Here is a 20,552-nt window from a genome sequence, read left to right as displayed (position 1 = left end):
AATGTAGGTGGTGAGAAAAGAGACTCTTAGTGGCAGCTCATGGATTTGGAAAAATTGGGATAAAGCTTACTTGAATTGTTTAACAATTAAAATGATAGAATGTCTTTGAAAGATGTGATTTTGCCCCAGGACCCCAGTCTACTGGGCACCTTAGGGATGGGGAGGGTCAGGCCACATTCACAATTAGGCATGAGCATCTATGTGCCTGTGCTCCTCCCTATAGAGTGTGCCTTCTCTGAGGATTTGTGGTGCCCCCGGGTATATGGAGCCACAGCCTGATCCAGAGCATCTTCCTAGAGTATCTCTTTTACTTGATGCTCTTTTAAAAGGAGGAAACTCATTTAACCATTAGGTTATCTGAAATGTTTTATATTAAAACAAACATGTTATGGAGTAGGGAGACAAACTTGTCTGAATTTTTACAATAAATCAGGAGACTTCAAACCATTTATTATGGAGAGTCACTTAAATTTTGCCCTGATAGCTTTGCTTGTTTTCCTCAGCAATCAGGGCAAATCTGGAAAGCTTGAGAAGTGCTGAAAATCATGTGTAGAGTGGGAGAAGGGAGGGCTGGTCACACCGGGGCAGGGCAGAGTGGGGGTAATTCTTGGCAGTAGGGGACCTACGAGACTAGTTACTCAAGGAGTCTCTGTCAGAGCCCCTCAAAGAGCTCATTTGGGCTCAAGCCCACAGCTGAGTGGAGAAGACGGCTCTCACAGGCACTAGGTTGCTAGCTAGACAAATGCACAGGTAGACCAGGGAGCAGTCAATGGTGTCCGGGATGGGCTGCAAGGACCTTCAGCACCCTCTCTCTCCCAGTTGCAAAGTCACCCCAAATAAAAATGCTCTCCAAGAGAGCACTTACACAGCTTCAAGAGAAGTTCCTTGGTTCACCACATCCCCAACCAGAGTCACCCTAAGACCCTTTTAATAGAAATTCTGGGTCTGCACAGTCATCTATGACAGTCAGGGTGGTGTACAGTGTGTTTGCTGAGGGAAGGAAGTTTGCATTGACCAAATGTATGACTTATGGTTCCTTATAGAGAACAACTTAGTTCTTTTAGGTAGCCTTCCAAGGTCATCCTCTCCTCAGAGACTTCTTAAAAGGACCCTATTTCACAAATGGGAAACCTAGTTGGGAGTCAAGTAGTTGACTCAACTGACTCCTCATTGTTGCTATCTTTTCCAGGCCCCATTATTAAAAAAATTTTATCATTTTTTAGGAAAGAAATTTCCCGTTATCTTGGAATCGGTCACAAACAACTAGAATTCAACTCCCTTGACGTTTCTCTTTTCCTGAAGTGCACCTTTGTCTGACTGCTCTTACTGAATTAATGTAGTATCTCTTTACAAGATGATGTCTGACGGTAGAGATACACATGTGTCTCACAGCCCTTAATATCAAAAATCGTTTGGAGGGAATGTTTCAGATGATAAAATAGAAAATTCTCAGTAAGTTTTCTGATTGCATTTAGTAGTTTGTTTTTCCTGAAATGCTTATCGTCTAATATTTTTACTTTTGAGTTTCTTTTATAGTTGGAAAGTGCATCCCATTTTAGAAAAGAATATTAATGGTGCTAATGTGATATGTGGAGTCAGGTTAAAGACTGAGCCTCCTTGAGGGAGCACCTGGCCTAAGTGCTGAAGGATTACCTGGTGAGGAGGTTACTTAGAAGTTGCTGGAACAATTAACTGCTGTATTTATTTCACAGTTGATGGAAAAGCTCCAATTTTAAGCAGTTGCATTATCCTTGAGATGTTCATAAATTCTTCAGGATAATAATATAATTTATGGCCTACTCTTTTAGGAGGGTAAAAGTTATCAAAAGCATTGTATAATTGATATATTACTGACTAAAGCACATGACCTATAATTTATTTGATTTGTTCTTAGTGCCTAACATTTTCCAGAGAAACGTTGTTCCCTCCCTCCCCAGTTTAGTAAATGTTGAAAAATGGAACTGTATTTCACAATCTTAGTTACTGAAAACAAAGTTTAGGAGAAATTAACAATCTTACAGTGCATAATACTCTTTGGTATCACTTTTCAATTTCTTTTTAAAAGTCAAATAAAATTTAGTTTTATGGTCTGATGGTTTATTATTTGGAATCCATTATCCCTTTTCATTTCAACAAGATTTTGAAAGGATATTTGGTTCTCTACGGAAAACCATAATAGAGGTAAGAATAGAAGAAAAGGTAAGGGGAAAAGTCAGGCCTACCTATTTATGAGAAACTTCTGGACACCTAGCATAACAGGGCGGTTTGGACTGCGATCACCAGCATGCCAAAAAATATTGGATGTGGCTGTACATACAGGAATCTGACCACTGTGACTGAACCACGTATGAAGTAGTTTTGGAATATAGGTGAGGTTTGGTGGGGTTGGGTCCTGAGAATAGGACTAAGAAAGAATTGTTAAGACGTCTTTGGTACAAAATGATGGTTTTATTAAAGACTGGGGACAGGACCTGTGGGCAGAAAGACCTGCTGCCCCAGGGTTGTGAGGGGTGGCTGATTATATACTTGGTAGTTGGAGGGCGTAAGGAAAAGGGAGGCTTCAAAAGGATTTTCATCTGTTAAAGAGGACTCACAGGATACTGGAGGCCTTGCTATTGTCAAGTTAAGGTTGTTTTTCCCTCTAGCAAGACATTAACAGGAAGACAACTGGAACTTCTGGAGAAATATCACACATAGCGCACCTGGCAGGGGAGGGTTGGGGGGTGGAAGTTGTTTGTGGGGTGTGAGCTTGTGCTTTGTCCTCAGCTAGCCTTCTGTTCCCCATTACATATGCTTCATTTTCCTTTTTAAAAAATTATGTGAGTTGACACACAATGCTGTTAGTTTCAGGTGTACAACATAGTGATTCAGTTTCTCTAAACCTTATGCTGTGCTCACCCCAAGTGTAGCTACCACCTGTCACCACATGATGCTATTATAGTACCAGTGACCATATTCCCTATGCTGTACCTTTCATCCACTTGGCTTATTCTATTAAGGTCTTCATTTTTCTTCTGCCTTTTTAAAAAAAATATTTAATTTATGTACTTGACACAGAGAGCACAAGCAGGGGGAGTAGGAGCAGTGGGCAGAGGGGGAGGGAGAAGCTCAGCAGGGAGCCCCATGTGGGGCTTGACCCCAGGGATCATGACCTGAGCTGAGGGCAGACCCTTAATAGACTGAGCCACCCAGGCGCCTGAGGCTTCATTTTTCTTAGGGTAACAAAATGTTGGAAATAGGCAGAGGAGGGCAGGTGCAGCTGTTTGCGGAAGTTATCGTGGAGGGAGGCTGCAGCCTCTTCCCTGACCCTTGGCCTATGACTTTGAGTCTCAGGCTGGCAAACTGACATCTGTACCTCTGGGAAACCTACTGGCTTTTTAGGAGGGCAAGGGGTTTTCCTCTTCATGAGGTTTTGCCTTTTATTTAGGAATGGACCTCAAGAGGGCCAGCACTATGAGTGCCCAATCCTATCACCTTAAGATGAATTTTAACTGGCACTTCACTTTGCCACCTGGATACAATCTGGGTGTTTTTTAGCGAAAATAAGGGGTAAATGAATATTGGGTAACAACTGCAATATCTGTTCGACTCTGCCTCATAATCACCTGGGTATTACAAATGAAGAACATCTGGCCAACTACAGAGTCAGTCTCTGGGGGTAGGTAACACTCCTCGTGGAATTTGAATATTGAAACTTGAGATACCCTAGTCTGCACTAGTCTTGCTTAGGAGGCACATCACCAAGTATCTGAAAGAACTAGAGGACACTACTTCATTCCATATATATCAGTTAGGATGCTTTTGGCCTAAACCCAACTCAAAAGGCTTAAATCTTAAGGAAATTTATTATTTTATATACTCCGTAAGTCAAGAGGTAGCACAGGCTCACAATTGGTGGACTAGGATGATGAAGGTTCAGAGCTTTTTCTCTCCACTTAGCTGTTGACCTTTACAGCCTCATTCTATGGTTCCCCATTCCCAGGTTATCAGATGCTGCCAGGACCAATTCGTGATTTATGTTTTGTGTGAACAAAACAAAAAACAAAAAAAGGCCTCCAACTGCTGTCAGGAGATAGAATTCTTCTAGAAACTCTAAAGATCCTCATTCCCAAGAATTGAATCACTTGTCTATTTCTGAGCCAGGTACTGCCAAGAAAGTGGTAATAACCTTTTATCTATTTAACACACTCTTTAAGCTAAAATTAAAGTTGTATTTCTTCAATTTGCATTGCCCTAAAGAGGTGGGGTCAGAGGGAGTAAACAACTATACCAGCCACTTTGTTGCACCCAATTGGCATTTTGACTTGGCCATTTAGACACACCATTCTGGCTCCTTCCCCTTTGCTGAGCATCATGATGAAGATTCCTACACTTGGGTGCAGGTTAGAAGTGAGATCAGACTTGTGACCAAAGCACACAGGAGCCACAGGTTCACCACTTGGAGAATCGTAGAAGTGGTGTATTTCCACCGAAGTCCACAGACTACCTCTCAGATTCCTTATGCTTCTCCCATAGTCACGATGGTCATATATTCACTTCCAATTGATAAATCTTTGAATGCAGGATGCAATTTATTCTGTTCTCCCATGAAAATTGACAGCAGCAGCTCTTGATAGGGAGGCTCTACTTTCCATGCCCACGAGTGTATTAAAGATATACTTGTGATCCTAAGTATACTACTACTACTACTTTATATTTGGAAAACAATACTTTCACAAAGTCTCATGGCTGTGTGGTGACAGCCAGAACTCCACTTGGGGGGTACATGGCCCCTTTTTCCTTTGAGCTTTTTCATTGTCTTTGTATCATATATACAGATAGAGAGGGCCAAACAAAACACCAAGGTTTGGGTGCCTGAGGGAGCAATGGGGGCGGGGGGGGGGGCAGGAGATTTACTAGGTGGAAAGGTGACCAACTTGATTTTGAATTTGGATATTCAATGGCACATGTTCCATCGGTCAGTAAAGACCAACACTCAGGTCTGGATAATTAATGTTGGAGATTTAGACTTTGAAGTGTCACCATGAAAGTAAGTTGAAGCCAGCCTTTCCAAGAAACAAGGACTAGCAGAATCAAATAGCCAAGGGAAGAGAAGAGAACAGCTATTAGAGGAATCTGATAGCTGGGGAGGGGACAGGAGACCAGGGATCCAAGGATTAGGATATTAGGAGATATACTCTAGAGGACCAGGTATTAGTTCTTTAAGGGCAAAATATACTGTGACTTGAAGAGGCAAGAGCAGGGCACCAGTCCGCTTGTCTTTCACACCAGCATTTTTCAGGATATTGGGTAACTTTGATTTTTACTCCATTTTCAACCTTCCTGGTGTCACTTGAATTTTACATGTGGAGAATTCAAGGAAACTGAAGACTTAATGACTTGTCTAACACCTGGCACTGGGCATCATGTTTTACATTATTCAATGCAAATATAAAGGGCTACATACAAGAGACTATACCAGGTATAGTATATATTGTATATACTTCTTTCTAAACCCAGGATATATTAGCACAGTCTAATAAAAGTCTGAGAGACCATGAGTTCTCAGTCTTTAGTATCTTTCCAGAAAAGCACAGATGTACTATTTTCCTCAAGATTCATATTCTTAAGCCTAGTAATGCAATTAAAGTAATATGTTAGGAGAGCTCTTTATACAGGAGTCACAAACACAAGGACCCAGGGAAATAATAGGAAGGACCAAAGCGGGCCAAGAGATGTGGTGAAATCACTTGTTCATCAGTTGCTCTTCCATTTTCATTATATGAAATTTTATGTATCTGCCTTTGGAGAAAAGTAAGTACCAATGCCAATTCCAGCAGACCTCTGCCGTGCAGGAGAGTCTAAACTAGTACTTCAAAACGTGACAACAGAATTCTCTGGTCCAGTTTTAACAAAGAATTTATTTGCTGATCCCCCAAAAGCAAGAATCAGAAAAAGGACTCACCCCCTCACTGCAAGAATAGTTCTATAAAAAAGTTTCCATCATCATCTCCTTTCTCTCGAAGGTGTGCCCTTGCTTGTGTCCATCATTGCAGAGCAGACCAACATATGGAAATACTTTGTATGAAAGGCACATGGCACTGTCATATTGCTCACACCTTCTGGTACACCTCCCTGGCAGGCAAGTGGAGCCTTTCCTATAGCCTCCTTCTTTTGGTAGAAATTTACTGAAAGATTTTTCTTTATAGCACAGTATTTAAAGATCCTTCCCCCTGTTCATCTCACTTATCTATTGAAAAAGTATAGAACCGAAAGGTTTTTTTTGCCCCTGCTGTGATCCAAACACTGAAGAGTGAAGAACATCTTAAATACTCATCACAGAGGAATCTGTACCCCAAGTTCTGGATTTGATTAGAACAGCTAAAAAAATGGATAGTCATTCTACGATGGAACAAAGCAGGCTTTTCCAACCATACTACCTCAATGATCCCAAATCTTGTAAAGATCCAAGATCAGAGCCTCTCATACAGACTATATTTCAAAGAGAGTCAGTGGAGAATGCTAAGGTATATGAACAGAGTTGAATGCTGGTGAAGGCACAGAGTAAAGGATCCCAAGAAATTTTTAGTGCCATTTTCATTTAATAAGCCAGTAGTAGAGCAACCTAAAGGCCTTAGCTGTGATCACCCCAGGATGTTTTGACGGAACAGTTGTAGGAGAACATGACTGGCAGCCCGGATCCTCTGGCTCACTGAGCTACGCCAACAGCTCCAGCACCGACTCCTCGGAGAGACTAAGGCTGGGGTGTGTAGCGGAGGTACTTCTTGCCAGATGGGAGCTCTTTGGTGAAGACTCCTTTAGGGAAGAGTTTTTTGGCTTCATCTTCAGGGATGGTGGGAAGAACCATCACGCTGTCTCCATCCTATTGAAAGACATGGAGAATACTGAAATTCAAGTAAAGTGAAATGAGAACAACTCTGGATTGGTTTACTCTCCCCCTCTGAGGAACTTTGTTTTGATCTCTGACACTTTCCTGAGGGAACTACTTTCCTATCTTAACAAGAAATCATCTGATTTTAAACCCAGTGATGGCTTGGCATTAAACACCTGCAAAGGTTTAATTCTAAGTCCTTCCGGCTGCCCCACTTCCTGCTCCTTCTCTTGCAGGCACACTGGCTTTTCTTCTGTTTCTCAAACCCACCAAGCTCACTTTCTTTAGCTGTTCCTTTTGCCTGCAGTGCACCTCTCTCACAAATATGCATGACTTGGTCCCTTGCTTTCTTCGTGTCCTTCCCAAAAGTCCCTTCAGAAAAGGCCTTCCTTGACAGCCAATTATAAAACCAACCCTCCCACCCGTGTTCTGGTTCTTTCCACCTCTGCTTGATTATTCTGTCATGTTCAATGTCACCTAATGCACTGGAAACTTGCTGTGTGTCTCCACCCAGTGGACTGTAAGCTCTATGAGGGCAGGGATTTCTATTTACATTTATATGGATATTTTTCACTGCTCTATCCCAGTGCCCACTGCCTGGGCTCAATAAATACATATTCAGTGGATGGACACAGAATTTAAATGATTTGCTGGTCAGGAAAAACAAAACCAACACAACCTGGCATTCAGATTAGCATGTGTTTAAAAATGTAGCGACATTTTTTGTGATGTCCTGTCTTTCCTTTTGCAGAAATCCTAGAGATTAAATGTTTATGAACATGATTCTAAGAATCTGACTTGAGTTTAAAGGACTGAATGAAGCTTACCAGAAATGAAATGTTCCATGACATTAATACACCATGTGGTTTTCTAGCCATGACTTAAGCGGCCAATCTAAGTTTAGCCGTAAATATTTTGCCATTATTTTCCTAGTTTTTAAAAGGGTTGAAGGTTTAAAAAAAAAAATCTTTTATTAGGAAACGGAATCGTTCTCACCAATTAATTTGATCAAATGACCTACAAGTTAGAAAGCAATATAGGGACTTGTATTATATATAAAAGGTGTTGAAGATCTTGACAGTGGCCTCACAGCCAATCTGAAACTTAGCCAGGCAGGAAAAGCCTGCCTGTGTGTGCATGCCAGACATAAAGCCCCATGTAACAAAGACTCCGAGGACAGCCATTTAGAGACCGGGCCCTTAGGCCTTGCAAGGCAAGTTGGGTATCTGCCCTTTTAACAACTTTACCTTCCAATCAACCGGGGTGGCAACCCTCTTCTCTGCCGTCAGCTGGAGGGAGGTAATTACTCGGAGAATCTCATCAAAGTTCCGGCCAGTGGTCGCTGGGTAGAGGATAGACAGCTTCAGTTTCTTATCAGGACCAAAAATAAACACCTGCAAAGCACACAGATGTATAAATAGAGGAATTCTTTAAGTGCCTTTTTTTTTTTTTTTTAAGATTTTTTTTATTCATGAGCGACACAGAGAGGCAGAGACACAGACAGAAAGAGAAGCAGGGTCTCTTCAAGCACCCCGATATGGGACTCAATCCTAGGACCCCGGGTTCACGAGCCAAAGGCAGACGCCCAACCACTGAGCACCCAGGGGCCCCTCTTTAAGTGTTTTTGATATTAAATCCTCTTTTTTGGGATCCCTGGGTGGCGCAGCGGTTTGGCGCCTGCCTTTGGCCTAGGGCGTGATCCTGGAGACCCGGGATCGAGTCCCACGTCGGGCTCCCGGTGCATGGAGCCTGCTTCTCCCTCTGCCTGTGTCTCTGCCTCTCTCTCTCTCTCTGTGTGACTATCATAAATAAATAAAAAATTAAAAAAAATAAATAAATCCTCTTTTTAAAAAAATTTTTATTTTATTTTATTTTTTTATTTATTTATGATAGTCACAGAGAGAGAGAGAGAGAGAGAGGCAGAGACATAGGCAGAGGGAGAAGCAGGCTCCATGCACCGGGAGCCCGACGTGGGACTCGATCCCGGGTCTCCAGGATCGCACCCTGGGCCAAAGGCAGGCGCCAAACCGCTGCGCCACCCAGGGATCCCATTAAATCCTCTTTGAAAGCTCTTCAGTCATTAGAAATGTTCAAGGGTGTTAAAAACAAAAACTACCAAAACACCCCTCCCGGCCTCCCTCAACATCTAGAATACATCAAACTATTAATCTGGGTGGCTGACCCAGACATTATGCTACTGTAAGGCAGTGACTGGATAGGTAACCAGTGACAAGAAAAAGGAAGTTAAGATAATAAAATTAAGGAACATTATTAAGAAATGAAAAAAAAACCCCACAAAACTTAAACCCAAGAATGGAGAGTTGAATATATACTTTAAGGACAAGTAAAAGGTAAATAGAATCTATACTGTTATTGTTCTTTTTTTAAGATATATTTTTTATTTTTAAATATCTCTACACCCAACGTGGGGCTAGAACTTACAACCCTGGGATCAAGAGTCACATACATGCTCTACTGACTGAGCCAGCCAGGCATGTTCCCTGTTATTTTTCTAAACTTAGAAGGGAATTCTATTGGTTCTGGCTGTTTCAGTAAGAAAAACTGTTATGAAAATGAAATCCAGGAAAGTCTTCAGGAAGGTACAAGGTTAACTAGGGATGATTATCTTAAAAAATATACTAATGGGAGTTGATACCGGTCCCTCAAATAGTTATACATTTTTGCAGATGAGGCCTTGTTTCTTCTCTAGTGATACGGACAGAACAAACAGGAATTCCAAACCAGAGCTGCCTTATGGAGAACGGTATGGCCCACCCCTTTAAAGAGAGGGCTGTCAGGAGAGCTGGAGAAAAGATTCTTCACTTTCAGATGACATCTTACAATAACTACTTATTTATTTTATGTAGATTTCCAAGGTGTCAAATTCAGCAATTAAAAAATTTAGCTGAAGATTTTACTTTCATTAGCAGTACAGATGATCAGTGATATTGCCATTAATATAGTTGTTTTGTAATTGAACGTATTTCCTTATTTCCTGGAGTTGGTGCAAGCACTCAGTTAGACATAGCACCTGGCCGGTCCTGAGGACTACATAACGGATTTCTATGACTCACCACACGAGCTGTCACAGGCATGCCCTTTTCGTCCTTCTCTGCCGGGTCCAGCATGCCTAACAGGATGGCAAGGTCCCGATTCTTATCATCAATGATGGGGAAAGGTAATGTTTCTGTGGGCTCCTGCCCATTGTAGGCATTGATATCCTGAATGCAGGTGAAAGAGAAAAAATAATTCTAAACCAAACACATCTTCTAAATTCAATCAGTTAACAGCTATTGTCTTGTAAGACAGGAAAGAGGACCACAATCATAATTTTCTCTAAGCAATCTGAGTAAGGAAATGAATAAATGAACACCCCTCATTCCAATCAGTCTTGACAGAACAGTATGGTAGAGTCCTTAGGTTATAACCATAGACCCTTTTCATGTCCAGTTCTCTTAAAATTTGGCACGCTTTTACTACTTTAAGTAGCAAGAAAGAAAGCAGCTTTAAAAGTCAAATACTGTAGTTAGATCCTAATACAAGGTACCTCTGGTACACAACAAGTAAATACCATCAGAAATAATGGGTTCATTAAGTCCATCACATCTAGAAATAATGCCACATGCAAAGATAATTCTATAGATCTAGTGCCTACACTCTAAGTACCCTGACCCAAACATTATGCTACTGTAAGGCAATGACTTGATAGGGAGCCAGTGACAAGAGAAGGGAAGTTAAGATAATAAAATTAAGGAAGATTATTAAGAAATGAAAAAAAAAATCACAACGCTTAAAACAAACCCAAGAATGGAGAGCTGAATATATACTTTAAGGACAGTAAAATGTAAATTTTTTATGGGTGAAAGGCAGAGGTAAATGTACACGAGGGTGAAATCCACACAGAACATAAAGCATTTCAGGTCTCAACTGAAAGACAGTAATGTATTTTCTTCCTTATTCCTAGTAAACTTCACTCATTCACTTCTTTTCCTATCCCTCGAAGCCTTTGCGGGGAGTGGGGGGGGCGGCAGCGGGGGATCTAGCTTAATTATTCGATCAAGCATTGATCTAGCACTTAAAGTGGGGTAAACACTAGAGCAAGTACATGTGGATGAGTCAGGCACACTTCTTGCCTTCATTTTTTTTTTTTTTTTTTTGAAATTTTTTGCCACTACACCTTTTCACAGATAACACAGCTTTTCAAGAGTCCTAGTTCATGCAGTGGTTTTATTTATTTATTTATTTATTTATTTATTTATTTATTTATTTATTTATTTATGATAGTCACACAGAGAGAGAGAGGCAGAGACACAGGCAGAGGGAGAAGCAGGCTCCATGCACCAGGAGCCCGACGTGGGACTCGATCCCGGGTCTCCAGGATCCTGCCCTGGGCCAAAGGCAGGCGCCAAACCGCTGCGCCACCCAGGGATCCCCACTTCTTGCCTTCAAAGAAACTTCTACTTTGGTTAAGATGATTCCCCTATGAAATAGCAGCAAATGCAAGACTCTAATATTTAAATGGTAGACTGTCAATGCTAAAGAATACTAATGTCCCCAATTTGTAGGTCTGCCCAGTTTGTTATGACTTCAGGGAAGATATCTACCTGGGGACTTGAAGAATGGATCAGATTTTTACAGGTAAGGGGAGCAGTATTAATGAAACATGTAGACAAGTCTGCATGTAAGTAATTGGGAAGAGAGTGAGTAACTTAGCTTGGTGGAATTTTAAGAAGTAGCAGAAAAGAGGATTTAAAGTTGGAATAAGGGGGGATTCCTGGGTGGCTCAGCAATTTAGCACCTGCCTTCGGCCCAGAGTGTGATCCTGGAGTCCCAGAATAGAGTGCCGCATAGGGCTCCTATGAATAAATGAATAAATGAACACCCTAAGTTGTTTTGTAATTGAAGGTATTTTGAATACATTTGAATAAATGAATAAATGAACACCCTAAGTTGTTTTGTAATTGAAGGAGGCCTGCTTCTCCCTTTGCCTGTGTCTGTGTCTCTGCCTCTCTCTGTCTCTTATGAATGAATGAATGAATGAATGAATGAATAAATAAATAAATCTTTAAAAAAAGTTGGAATAAGGTCTATGTATTATGTGGAGTCTTAAAAGTAAAACAGGCTGATGTCATGGTAGTTATAGAATCTAATTTCTCAACAGACATGACAGGTATCGATGAACTTTGAAATGGATAAGAAGGCATTTTAACCTGTTCCTTAATTTTATTATCTCAATTTCCCTTCTCTTATCACTGGCTCCCTGTCAAGTCATCACAACTGAAAAGTAATCACAATGGCTTCATGCTAGAGGCACCCTAAAGTTTCCTATTTAACCAGCTGAATGTCAAAGTTTGGCCACTGCTTCTGATAGTTGGGACCTGTTTCCTATTGAATGCAATTGCAGTTGTGAAAATTCTAAGGCAGAAGTTCACCAGCTAAAAATGAAGCTGGGCACACTGCTGTACTTTAAGGGGTGTCACATGATAGGTGATATGCTCTTCCTTTGGTGATTTCTAGTTTTAATGACTGCTATACCATAATGATGGTCAACACTGCCACTTCCTGATGGGCATTATGTTACATCCAAGAATGCCAAAGAACCACATACTTTGGCTTTATTCTGTCCTAAATCTGGCTAATGCCTACCCTAAAGCATTTAGTATCACAAATAGCATTGGTATAAAGTTCTGACTGCGATCATTTTCCAGCAGGACAATCCTGAGCAAGTCCCTCTGACTCGGTGGGAGGAGAAGGTATTCTCATCTATGTACATGAGAACAAGAACTACGCCTCCTGTAAAGGGCTGCTCCCAGGAATGAATGAGAAATGGTCTGAGAGAACGCTGTAGAAATGTAGCCATTAGTCATAGCCAGAAGTAAGGAATGAAAAAAAAACCCCACCCCAAGAAAGAGCAATGCCCTTCTCTTTTCTCCTATATATCATTCTTCTAATCTCAGACACAGAATTAATTAGCATGAGATGGCCAAGGGATACAGCTCCAGGTGCCAACTCACAAGTCAGGACCACGTCTTTTATCCAGTTGTATGCGGAGTGCTTGCTATAATGCCTAAGTGTCCCTCGAAACTTACCTATCAGCATTATTTAGTGGCATGTTGTAGCAAAGTCATCAGAATGTTCCGGAGTTAAGCCTCAACCACCACATTTATTGTCCAAGTCAATCCTTTTGTTGAAAGCAGGCAATTCCTTTAGGCCATGCATTCAACATGTATAGACCGACTGCCTAGAATGTACTGGGTGCCAAATATTGTGTAGCAGTGCACAGAAAGGTAATCTGCCCTACTGAGCGTCCACTCTGGTGGGTGTGGATAAATGAACAAAAGAAACTGGCAATGTGCAGAGCATTTTCTTTTAGATGGTGACAAGTGCTAAGGAGACAATCAAAGGGGGCTAGGCAGTATGGAGGGGAGTTATAATCTTAGATAAGGAGGCCATGGAAGGCTTTCAGGAGGAGTCATTTGAGTCAAGACCAGAAAGAGGTGAGGGCAAGCCACAAAGATATCTGGGGAAAGGGATTCTGGATAATTTTAAAGGTAGGGTAGACCAAGTTTCCTGATGAATCAGACATGGACATGGAAAAACCAGAGGAATTAAGGAAGACGTCTGGCTTTTTGCCTGAGCAACTATGAAAACGCAGTGTCCATTAGCTAAGATGAAAAAGGTTATGAAAAGGAACCCAGTGTTAGATATATCAAGTGTGAGATGACAGGACATCCCAGGGAGAGGCTGAGCTGGGACTGGTTCTATCAGTCTGGAAGCTAGCGGAGTCTGGCCTGCAGATGAAATTTGGGCATCACAGCATTTAGAAGTGAGTGGATGAGCTCAACAAGGGGGAGGGTGTAGATAAAAAGAGAAGGCATCTATGAAATGCATCCAGGGCAACGTCAGCATAAATCAGGAGTTGGAAAATGATGGGGCTCAGTCTAAGGATAAGCAGGAATAGTTAGAGATGTGGTGTCTGGAAGCCAAGAGGGTAAAATGTTTCAGAATATACAGTGATCAGTGGGTTGAAGGCTGCTAGTAGGCCAAGAAAGATTAGGGCTGAGAACTGAACACTGCGTTTAGCAAGGAGGAGTTCACAATACAGTCCAAGTCAGATTTTCAGATAATTGGTGAAGTTTGAAACTGAGGTTACTTGTACCTTTACCTCAAAAAACAAGCTACTCTATAAAAGTTAACAACTCAGGAAACAGATGTTGGCAAGGATGCAGAGAAAGCGGAACCAATCTTACACTGTTGGTGGGAATGCAAACTGGTGTAGCCACTCTGGAAAACAGTATGGAGGTTCCTCAAAAAGTTAAAACTAGAACTACCCTATGACCCAGCAATTGCACTACTGGGTATTTATCCAAAGGATACAAACAGTGATTTGAAGGGGTGCCTGCACCCTAATGTTCATAGCAGCAATGTCCACAATACCCAAACTATGAAAGAGCCCAGATGTCCATCAACATGTCCATAAATGGATAAAGAAGATGTGGTGTAATATATACAATGGAGTATATCACTCAGCCATCAAAAAGAATGAAATCTTGCCATTTGTAAGATTGGCAACTAGAAGTGGATGGAACTAGAAGGTATTATGCTGAGTGAAATAGGCCAGTCAGAAAAAAAATACCATATGATTTCACTCATGTGGAATTTAAGGAACAAAACAGATGAACATAGGGGAAAGTAAGTAAAAATAAGATGAAAACAGAAAGGGAGACAAAGCATAAGAGACTCTTAACTCTAGGGAACAAACTGAGGGTTGCTAGTGGGAGGTGGATCAGGCATGCACTTAACTGGATGAAGGGCATTAAGGAGGGCACTTGATGTGATGAGCACTGGGTGTTACATGCAACTGATAAATCACTAAATTCTATCCCTGAAACTAATAATACAACTAAATTGAATTTAAATAAAAAAATAAAAAAAAAACAAAACCCAAACCAAGCTACTCTATGTAATTTATAACTTGATCTATAACCTCAAAGCACATGCCAATTGGTACTATACCTTGCTCCAGGCAAGATGGTCTTCAACACTGTCCACTGAAAGGGCAATCATCTTAACATTCTTCTTGGCAAATTCTGGTGCCAGCTTTGCAGCTCTGCCAAGCTCTGTGGTACACACAGGGGTAAAATCTCGAGGGTGAGAGAAGAGAATGCCCCATCTGAAACAAAGGAAAAGGAAGTCACAAATGATTGGAGAGGTTATTACCATCATGCAGAACAAGAAATCACAAATCCTAGGTCAAAAATGAATGCTTATGAGGACAATTACTTTTCTTTCTTACTCACTTCTATTTTCTTTCTAGGCATAGAGACCCTGATATTCAGCTTCAACAATGAATGTCCCAATATGCCCCACTCCAAACAAATGCCTGACTGCGAAAATAAGCAGGTTATGTAATCTGAAATAAATAGGCTTCTATCCCCTATTTATATGTAAAATTAAAGTTGACACTTGGCTTCTTTGTAGTGAATGGATATAAAAACTTTTGTAAATGGACTTTACTGACCTAGCTTGCCAAACAGGACACACAATCCTTATAACCTGACAAAACAACTGCACTTAAACAGTTTTACCTGTCTCTTCATTTGCAGTCTTGCTTCTTGCTTTAAGATCAAGTGGGGGGAAAACTGACAGCCTACAATAGATTGTTACAACTACAGACTCTTACATAAATTCTAGTATCTAAATCATCATTGCCTAAGGCAACACTGTGCATAGATTTTAAGCACATTTCAATGGAAGTCACCAGAACTTCTGGACTACTATTTTCTTCTCCTCTGCAATAGAAACTACTCTTCTGACTGAAAAGGAAAACTTAACACTCGGTTTGCCATAACCCCTGTTGACTTACATTAAACCAGGATCCTAAACTAGTAGATTACTAAACCTAGCCTAGATGCCAAGCTGATCTCTCAAAGTTTGCCAAGTTACAAAAGCAGAAACAAGGGTTCCTCCTTCCCAGTCAGGCATTTGTTTGGAGTCGGGCATACTGGGACATCAACTTGGACTCCCAGGCTTCAGGAAAGGAAAAGCCTTCCCACAAGAATGATAGAGGGACCTGGGCAAGCCTGTGAAGAGAGAGGTAATATTTTTAAGATTCTGGAGGATTGTAGTATGCTTACTTTTTTATGCAATAAGAGGGACATACATCTTTTGAAAGAAGTAACCTAGGTTTACGTAAAATCTAGGCCTTAGGTTCTATGGCAAACGATCTGCTTAAGGGTCAGATGAGACTTAAGAGAAAGTCTGCAGAAGATGAGAAAAAAATAAATAGGACATTTCTTCCTGTGTCGTTACAGGATTGATGAATTATCAGCATTAGACATACTCTTTCCATTGTGTGTCAAGAATGTTTTGCTGAATCATGCTAAGGAACTAAGTTTAAGCCACTTCACATCCTGCCTCCCTCAGAAGCCAAACTCCAGTTTGCCATGTGGCTAGGAATAGGGTAACTCTGAGAATGTCTTACTATTCCCCTCTAAGTCTCCCTATTGTGCTCCTAAAGAGTAGTTTAATTACATTATCCCATTTCCTTCCTTATTTCCAAAAGACAAAAAGTTTCCTCCTTTAAGGGAAGGGTCCTCACTCACTAACCCCCAGAAAATCCCAAGAAAACACCTTTTTTGGGGTGAAAACGTAGGGTAAAGAAGCTGCTTCTACCACAATCATACAAAAACAGTGATAAAGCTGATTAAAGTCATCAAATCCAGCACCCAACCCCTTAGTTGTTTCCAATTGTCAGAGGTAGTAGATACCTGTAATGTCTGAAATTATTTTATTTTTTTCCTCCAAAAAAACACCTGGATCAAAAACTGGCATCCGAATTGAGATAACCCACAGAACAGAGTTGGAAAAAATTATATTAGGCAAAATCCATCTATTATTATATAAAGAGCTCCAACTTCTTTTTGGGGTAGGGTAGGGAATACTACCCCATGCCTGATCTGAGGCTGACTTGTTATACTACTTGTTACAGATGCAGGTATTTTTCTCATCTTCCTACTGGTGGTTCCCTGAGAAGGTACCACTTTTCATGAAATTGAGATAGATCTAGGGGCCAATAAACAACAACAGAAACCCCCCAAATTAGGGTTAGCTTAAATAGTGACAGCATTTATAATTATTGCTATAGTAAATATACTTATGTTAATACTTTATACAATCTAAGAGTTCTGGTAAGATTTTGTTATTTCCGGGTGAGGGCTATCGATGGGAATGGGAAGGAACATACTCTGAAAATCCCATGGACTTTTGGAAAAATACTAATACCTAGATTATGATATTGGACACAATCTGTACTTCTGAGGTTATTTCCTGCCTTTACAGTCTGAATGTTCCATTTCTCATCTTTTTTTTTTTTTTTTTGTAGCCTAATCTTCTCTTTCACAAAGCTTGGCTTTTCCCTTAATCAGTGGCTGGACAATGGAATTAAAGGATTGTAAGGGGATATGCAGGCCTAAAATGTAAGAATCTCTCCCAGGTTCTCTGCATAGCCCTGTCCAGTCATTGATTAATCTCATAAACTTCTCTTTCTCTGTCTATATACACATACACCTGGACACTAAATAAAAAGGGTAACAAATCATGGAAGAATTGTTAAGTGTTACTACATCACGGTGCAAATTGAACACACGAAAAGCCAGGAACAGACTCATAAATACAGAAAACCACGGGTGCCAGAGCAAGTGGGGGGAGAAGGGGACTAAGAGGCACAAACTTGCAGTTATAAAATATATAAATCATGGAGATGAAAAGTAAAGCATGGAGAACACAGCCAATAAAACTGTAATGTATGGTGACAGATAGTGACTACACTTACTGCGATGAACACTGAATAATGTATAGAATCGTCTAATTAATCTATTGTACACCTGAAACTAATATACACTGTAAGTCAACTGTACCTCAATAATCAAAAAAAAAAAAAAAAAAAAAAAAAAGAGAGAAACCAGTGTGGTGGGGCTGCTGCAACTCCAGAACCATAATATAATGAGACATATCTGGGATGTTTCAGATTAAAACTAAGCAACTTAAAAAGCCTGATTCAGGAGCTGTAAAATATAAAACCCAGGGCAACATCAATTCACTCCTAGTCATAATGGTGTGACTCCCAGGCCAGATTTGGCTATTACCAGCAAGGCCACGTGCTGGAAGCAAGGCAGAAGGGGGAGGGAGAGGAGAGGGGCACACCACAGAGGAACAAAAGGGTCTCAAAAGCCGGGAGGTAGGAGCGTCCCAGTGCACGGGATAGCCTGCAGGCCCGCCCGCCGCGGCGAGGACCCGCCACCGCCACGGCAACTGAGCAACCTCAGAAAGCCCTTCCCTCAAAATGTTGCAAGTTCTGGAATGAAGGACACACCTACATACACAGTGTTCTTGGTTCCTCCCGGAGCTGTTATCAAATCCTATGCCAGCCACTGGAGGAGGCTCTGGACAAGAAGTCTCTCAGCCGGTTATTATTTGGCTGCTGGTGGCTTTAAACTGTCCGTTTTGTGCCGAGAAGCCTGCAAATGCCACTGCAGGGAGCAGAAGCCTGCAAATGCCACTGCAGCGAGCAGGACCTTCCGATAACCCGCTGGGCCATCGGACACCTCCAGCCAGCAGCAGTGACCTCAGACTCTGGCCTCAGACCCCCACCTTCCCCAGGGAGCAAATTCCAGAACGGAGGGAGGAGGGAGGGAGGTGCCGCGCTGGGCACGAATCCCGGGAAGTGACCGCTGATGCCGCCCGGCCCTGGCCCCGCTGGGCCTCTGCGGGCCAGGCCGAGAGAGGGCGGCAGGCAGCCCCCCGCACCGCCTCGGGGGCCGGGACCCGCGGGAGCCCAATTCGTTCCCCTCCCCCTTTCCCGCCGAGGAGCCAGCTCAGCCACGCGGGGGCCGCCGGCGGGGGGGGGGGGGGGGGGAGGGTGCAGCGCTCGGCCGCCGCGGGGCGGGGGCCACTCGGCCGGAGGCACGTGCAGGAACCGGTGCGGGGAGGAGGCGGGCGGCGAGCGGGAAGGAGGACGGAAGGGAGGAGGAACAGGGAAGGCACCTCCGAGGCCCGGCGTCACCCGAGGGCAGCGCAGGGCTGCGAGGTGGCCACTTACGAGTCTCCCAGGTAGTCGTGGAAACGGATGCGGCCGATGGTAGTATTGGCCTCGAAGTTGGGAGCCTCGTCCCCGAGAAGGAGACCTCCGGGCATGGCGGCAGCGGTGACGCGGGAAGACGAGGAGGCGCAGCAGCAGCAACCACCTTCCCGGCTCTGGCGGCGCAGCTGCCCGCCGCCGAGTGAGGCCGCGCACGGAGGGGGCGGGGCCTGGCAGGGGCGGGGCCTGGCGGGGGCGGGGCCTGGCGGGGGGCGGGGCCTGGCGGGGGCGGGGCCTGGCGGGGGCGGGGCACCGAGCTGCGGTCGGAGCGGGTGGGAGGGACGGTGGCGACCGGCCCGCGGGGCACGGCTGGGTGAGCTCTGGGCACTCGTTTGCTGCCTCGAACCTGCCAGACCCTGTGGGCGCCGGCGCGCGTCTGCACTCACGTGACGTGGGGCTCAGTGACCTCGGGCCCCGGAGTGGAACAGCAGAAGGGGAGCCCCGAGGTGGAGAATCCGGGTGGGGGGATGACGAATCCGCGGAAATCCTGTACACTCACGCTTGGTCGCCTGACCCTCCACTCACCTCTTTTGAAGTGTGAGCTTCTGGAATCCTGACCGCCCTAGCCACCCTAGCCGTCATGAACTCTGTATCGGAGGATGTGGCAAGACCCTGACGTGGTGGGGACCTTATGTCAGAGGAAGTGGCTTTCATATTGCAGCAAAAATTCCAGCACCTATGTCAGTCCATGCTTGGGGGAATGTGAACTAAACTTATATTTTGCTCCCCTTTCCCAGCATTATGAGCACAAACTATTCAACACAATTATCCTGAAATCTACACATACGTTTTTAAAAAGATTTATTTATTTGTTAGAGGGGGGAGGGGCAGAGGGAAAAGGAGAGAGAATGTGAAACGGACTCCTCACTGAGCATGAGCCCCAGGAGGGGCTCTATGCCACAACCCATGAGATCCTGACCTAAGGGGAAACCAGGTGTTGGTTGCTCAGGGGACTGAGCCACCCAGCTGCCCCTGAAATCTGCATATACATTTTATTTTTTAGAAAGATTTTATTTATTCACTTGAGAGAGAGACAGAGAGAGAAGGAGCAGGTCAAGGGGATGGGCAGAAGCAGAGGGAGAAGCAGACTCCCCGCTGAGCAGGGAGCCCCACATCAGTCTCCATCCTGGGACCTCAGATCAGGATCTGAACTCAAAGCATCTGCTTAACCTGCTGAGCCACCCAGGTGCCCCCCCCCCCCCCGCCATATACATTTTAAAACATATTTATTGGGATCTGCTGTGTGCAAGTCGACTTTGCTACCCAAGGAGGTGGGAGGTTTAGATTCATTTATTTGCTATGTGCCAAGCATGAGGCAGACAAAATGACTGTTCTCTTGGTGTTTTCATTCTAGTAGGGGAGACATAATTAAACAAGAATATATTAAATAGCAGTGAATCCTCTTTAGAGAAATAAAATAAGTTTCTGTGCTAGAGGGTGTCTGGGGTGCTGCTTTGGGTTGGATGGTCTGGTCTGGGAAAGCCTCTAGGATAATGTAGGTATACTACTTAGCATATAGTAAGTGCTCTGGAAATGGTAGCT

The 20,552-nt window shown here is 43.1% G+C and overlaps 2 protein-coding genes across 13 annotated transcripts in view; one reads left to right on the top strand and one right to left on the bottom strand.

The window, feature by feature from the left end:
• Positions 1 to 6,225, top strand: part of SLC9C2 (solute carrier family 9 member C2 (putative)) — a 101,221-nt gene extending 94,996 nt beyond the window's left edge. For all 12 annotated transcript variants that reach the window (XM_072830646.1, XM_072830656.1, XM_072830655.1 and 9 more), the window contains one exon: positions 1,224 to 6,225. In XM_072830646.1, coding sequence (XP_072686747.1) covers positions 1,224 to 1,283 — 60 coding nt within the window. In that variant the 3' untranslated portion in view covers positions 1,284 to 6,225. The remainder of the gene's footprint in view (positions 1 to 1,223) is intronic.
• PRDX6 (peroxiredoxin 6) lies at positions 5,881 to 19,193 on the bottom strand. Its single transcript, XM_072830665.1, has 5 exons — positions 18,972 to 19,193; positions 14,888 to 15,044; positions 9,946 to 10,092; positions 8,119 to 8,265; positions 5,881 to 6,862 (listed from the first exon to the last, which is right to left on the bottom strand). The coding sequence occupies exons 1-5, from the start codon at positions 19,064 to 19,066 to the stop codon at positions 6,734 to 6,736; spliced, it is 675 nt and encodes a 224-aa protein (XP_072686766.1). The 5' UTR covers positions 19,067 to 19,193; the 3' UTR covers positions 5,881 to 6,733.
• Positions 19,194 to 20,552: the final 1,359 nt, after the last annotated feature.

This window comes from Canis lupus, chromosome 6 (genome assembly GCF_048164855.1).
Source record: "Canis lupus baileyi chromosome 6, mCanLup2.hap1, whole genome shotgun sequence".
NCBI lineage: Eukaryota > Metazoa > Chordata > Mammalia > Carnivora > Canidae > Canis > Canis lupus.
This window is presented reverse-complemented; position numbering and strand designations above follow the sequence as displayed.

Coding starts and splice junctions, on each gene's coding strand:
- PRDX6 (XM_072830665.1), bottom strand. CDS start 19,066: ATGCCCGGAGGTCTCCTTCTCGGGGACGAGGCTCCCAACTTCGAGGCC. Junction 15,045..18,971: donor CACGACTACCTGGGAGACTC/GTAAGTGGCCAC, acceptor CCTTTGTTTCAG/ATGGGGCATTCTCTTCTCTC. Junction 6,863..8,118: donor CCACCCCGGTTGATTGGAAG/GTAAAGTTGTTA, acceptor GTCTTTCAATAG/GATGGAGACAGCGTGATGGT.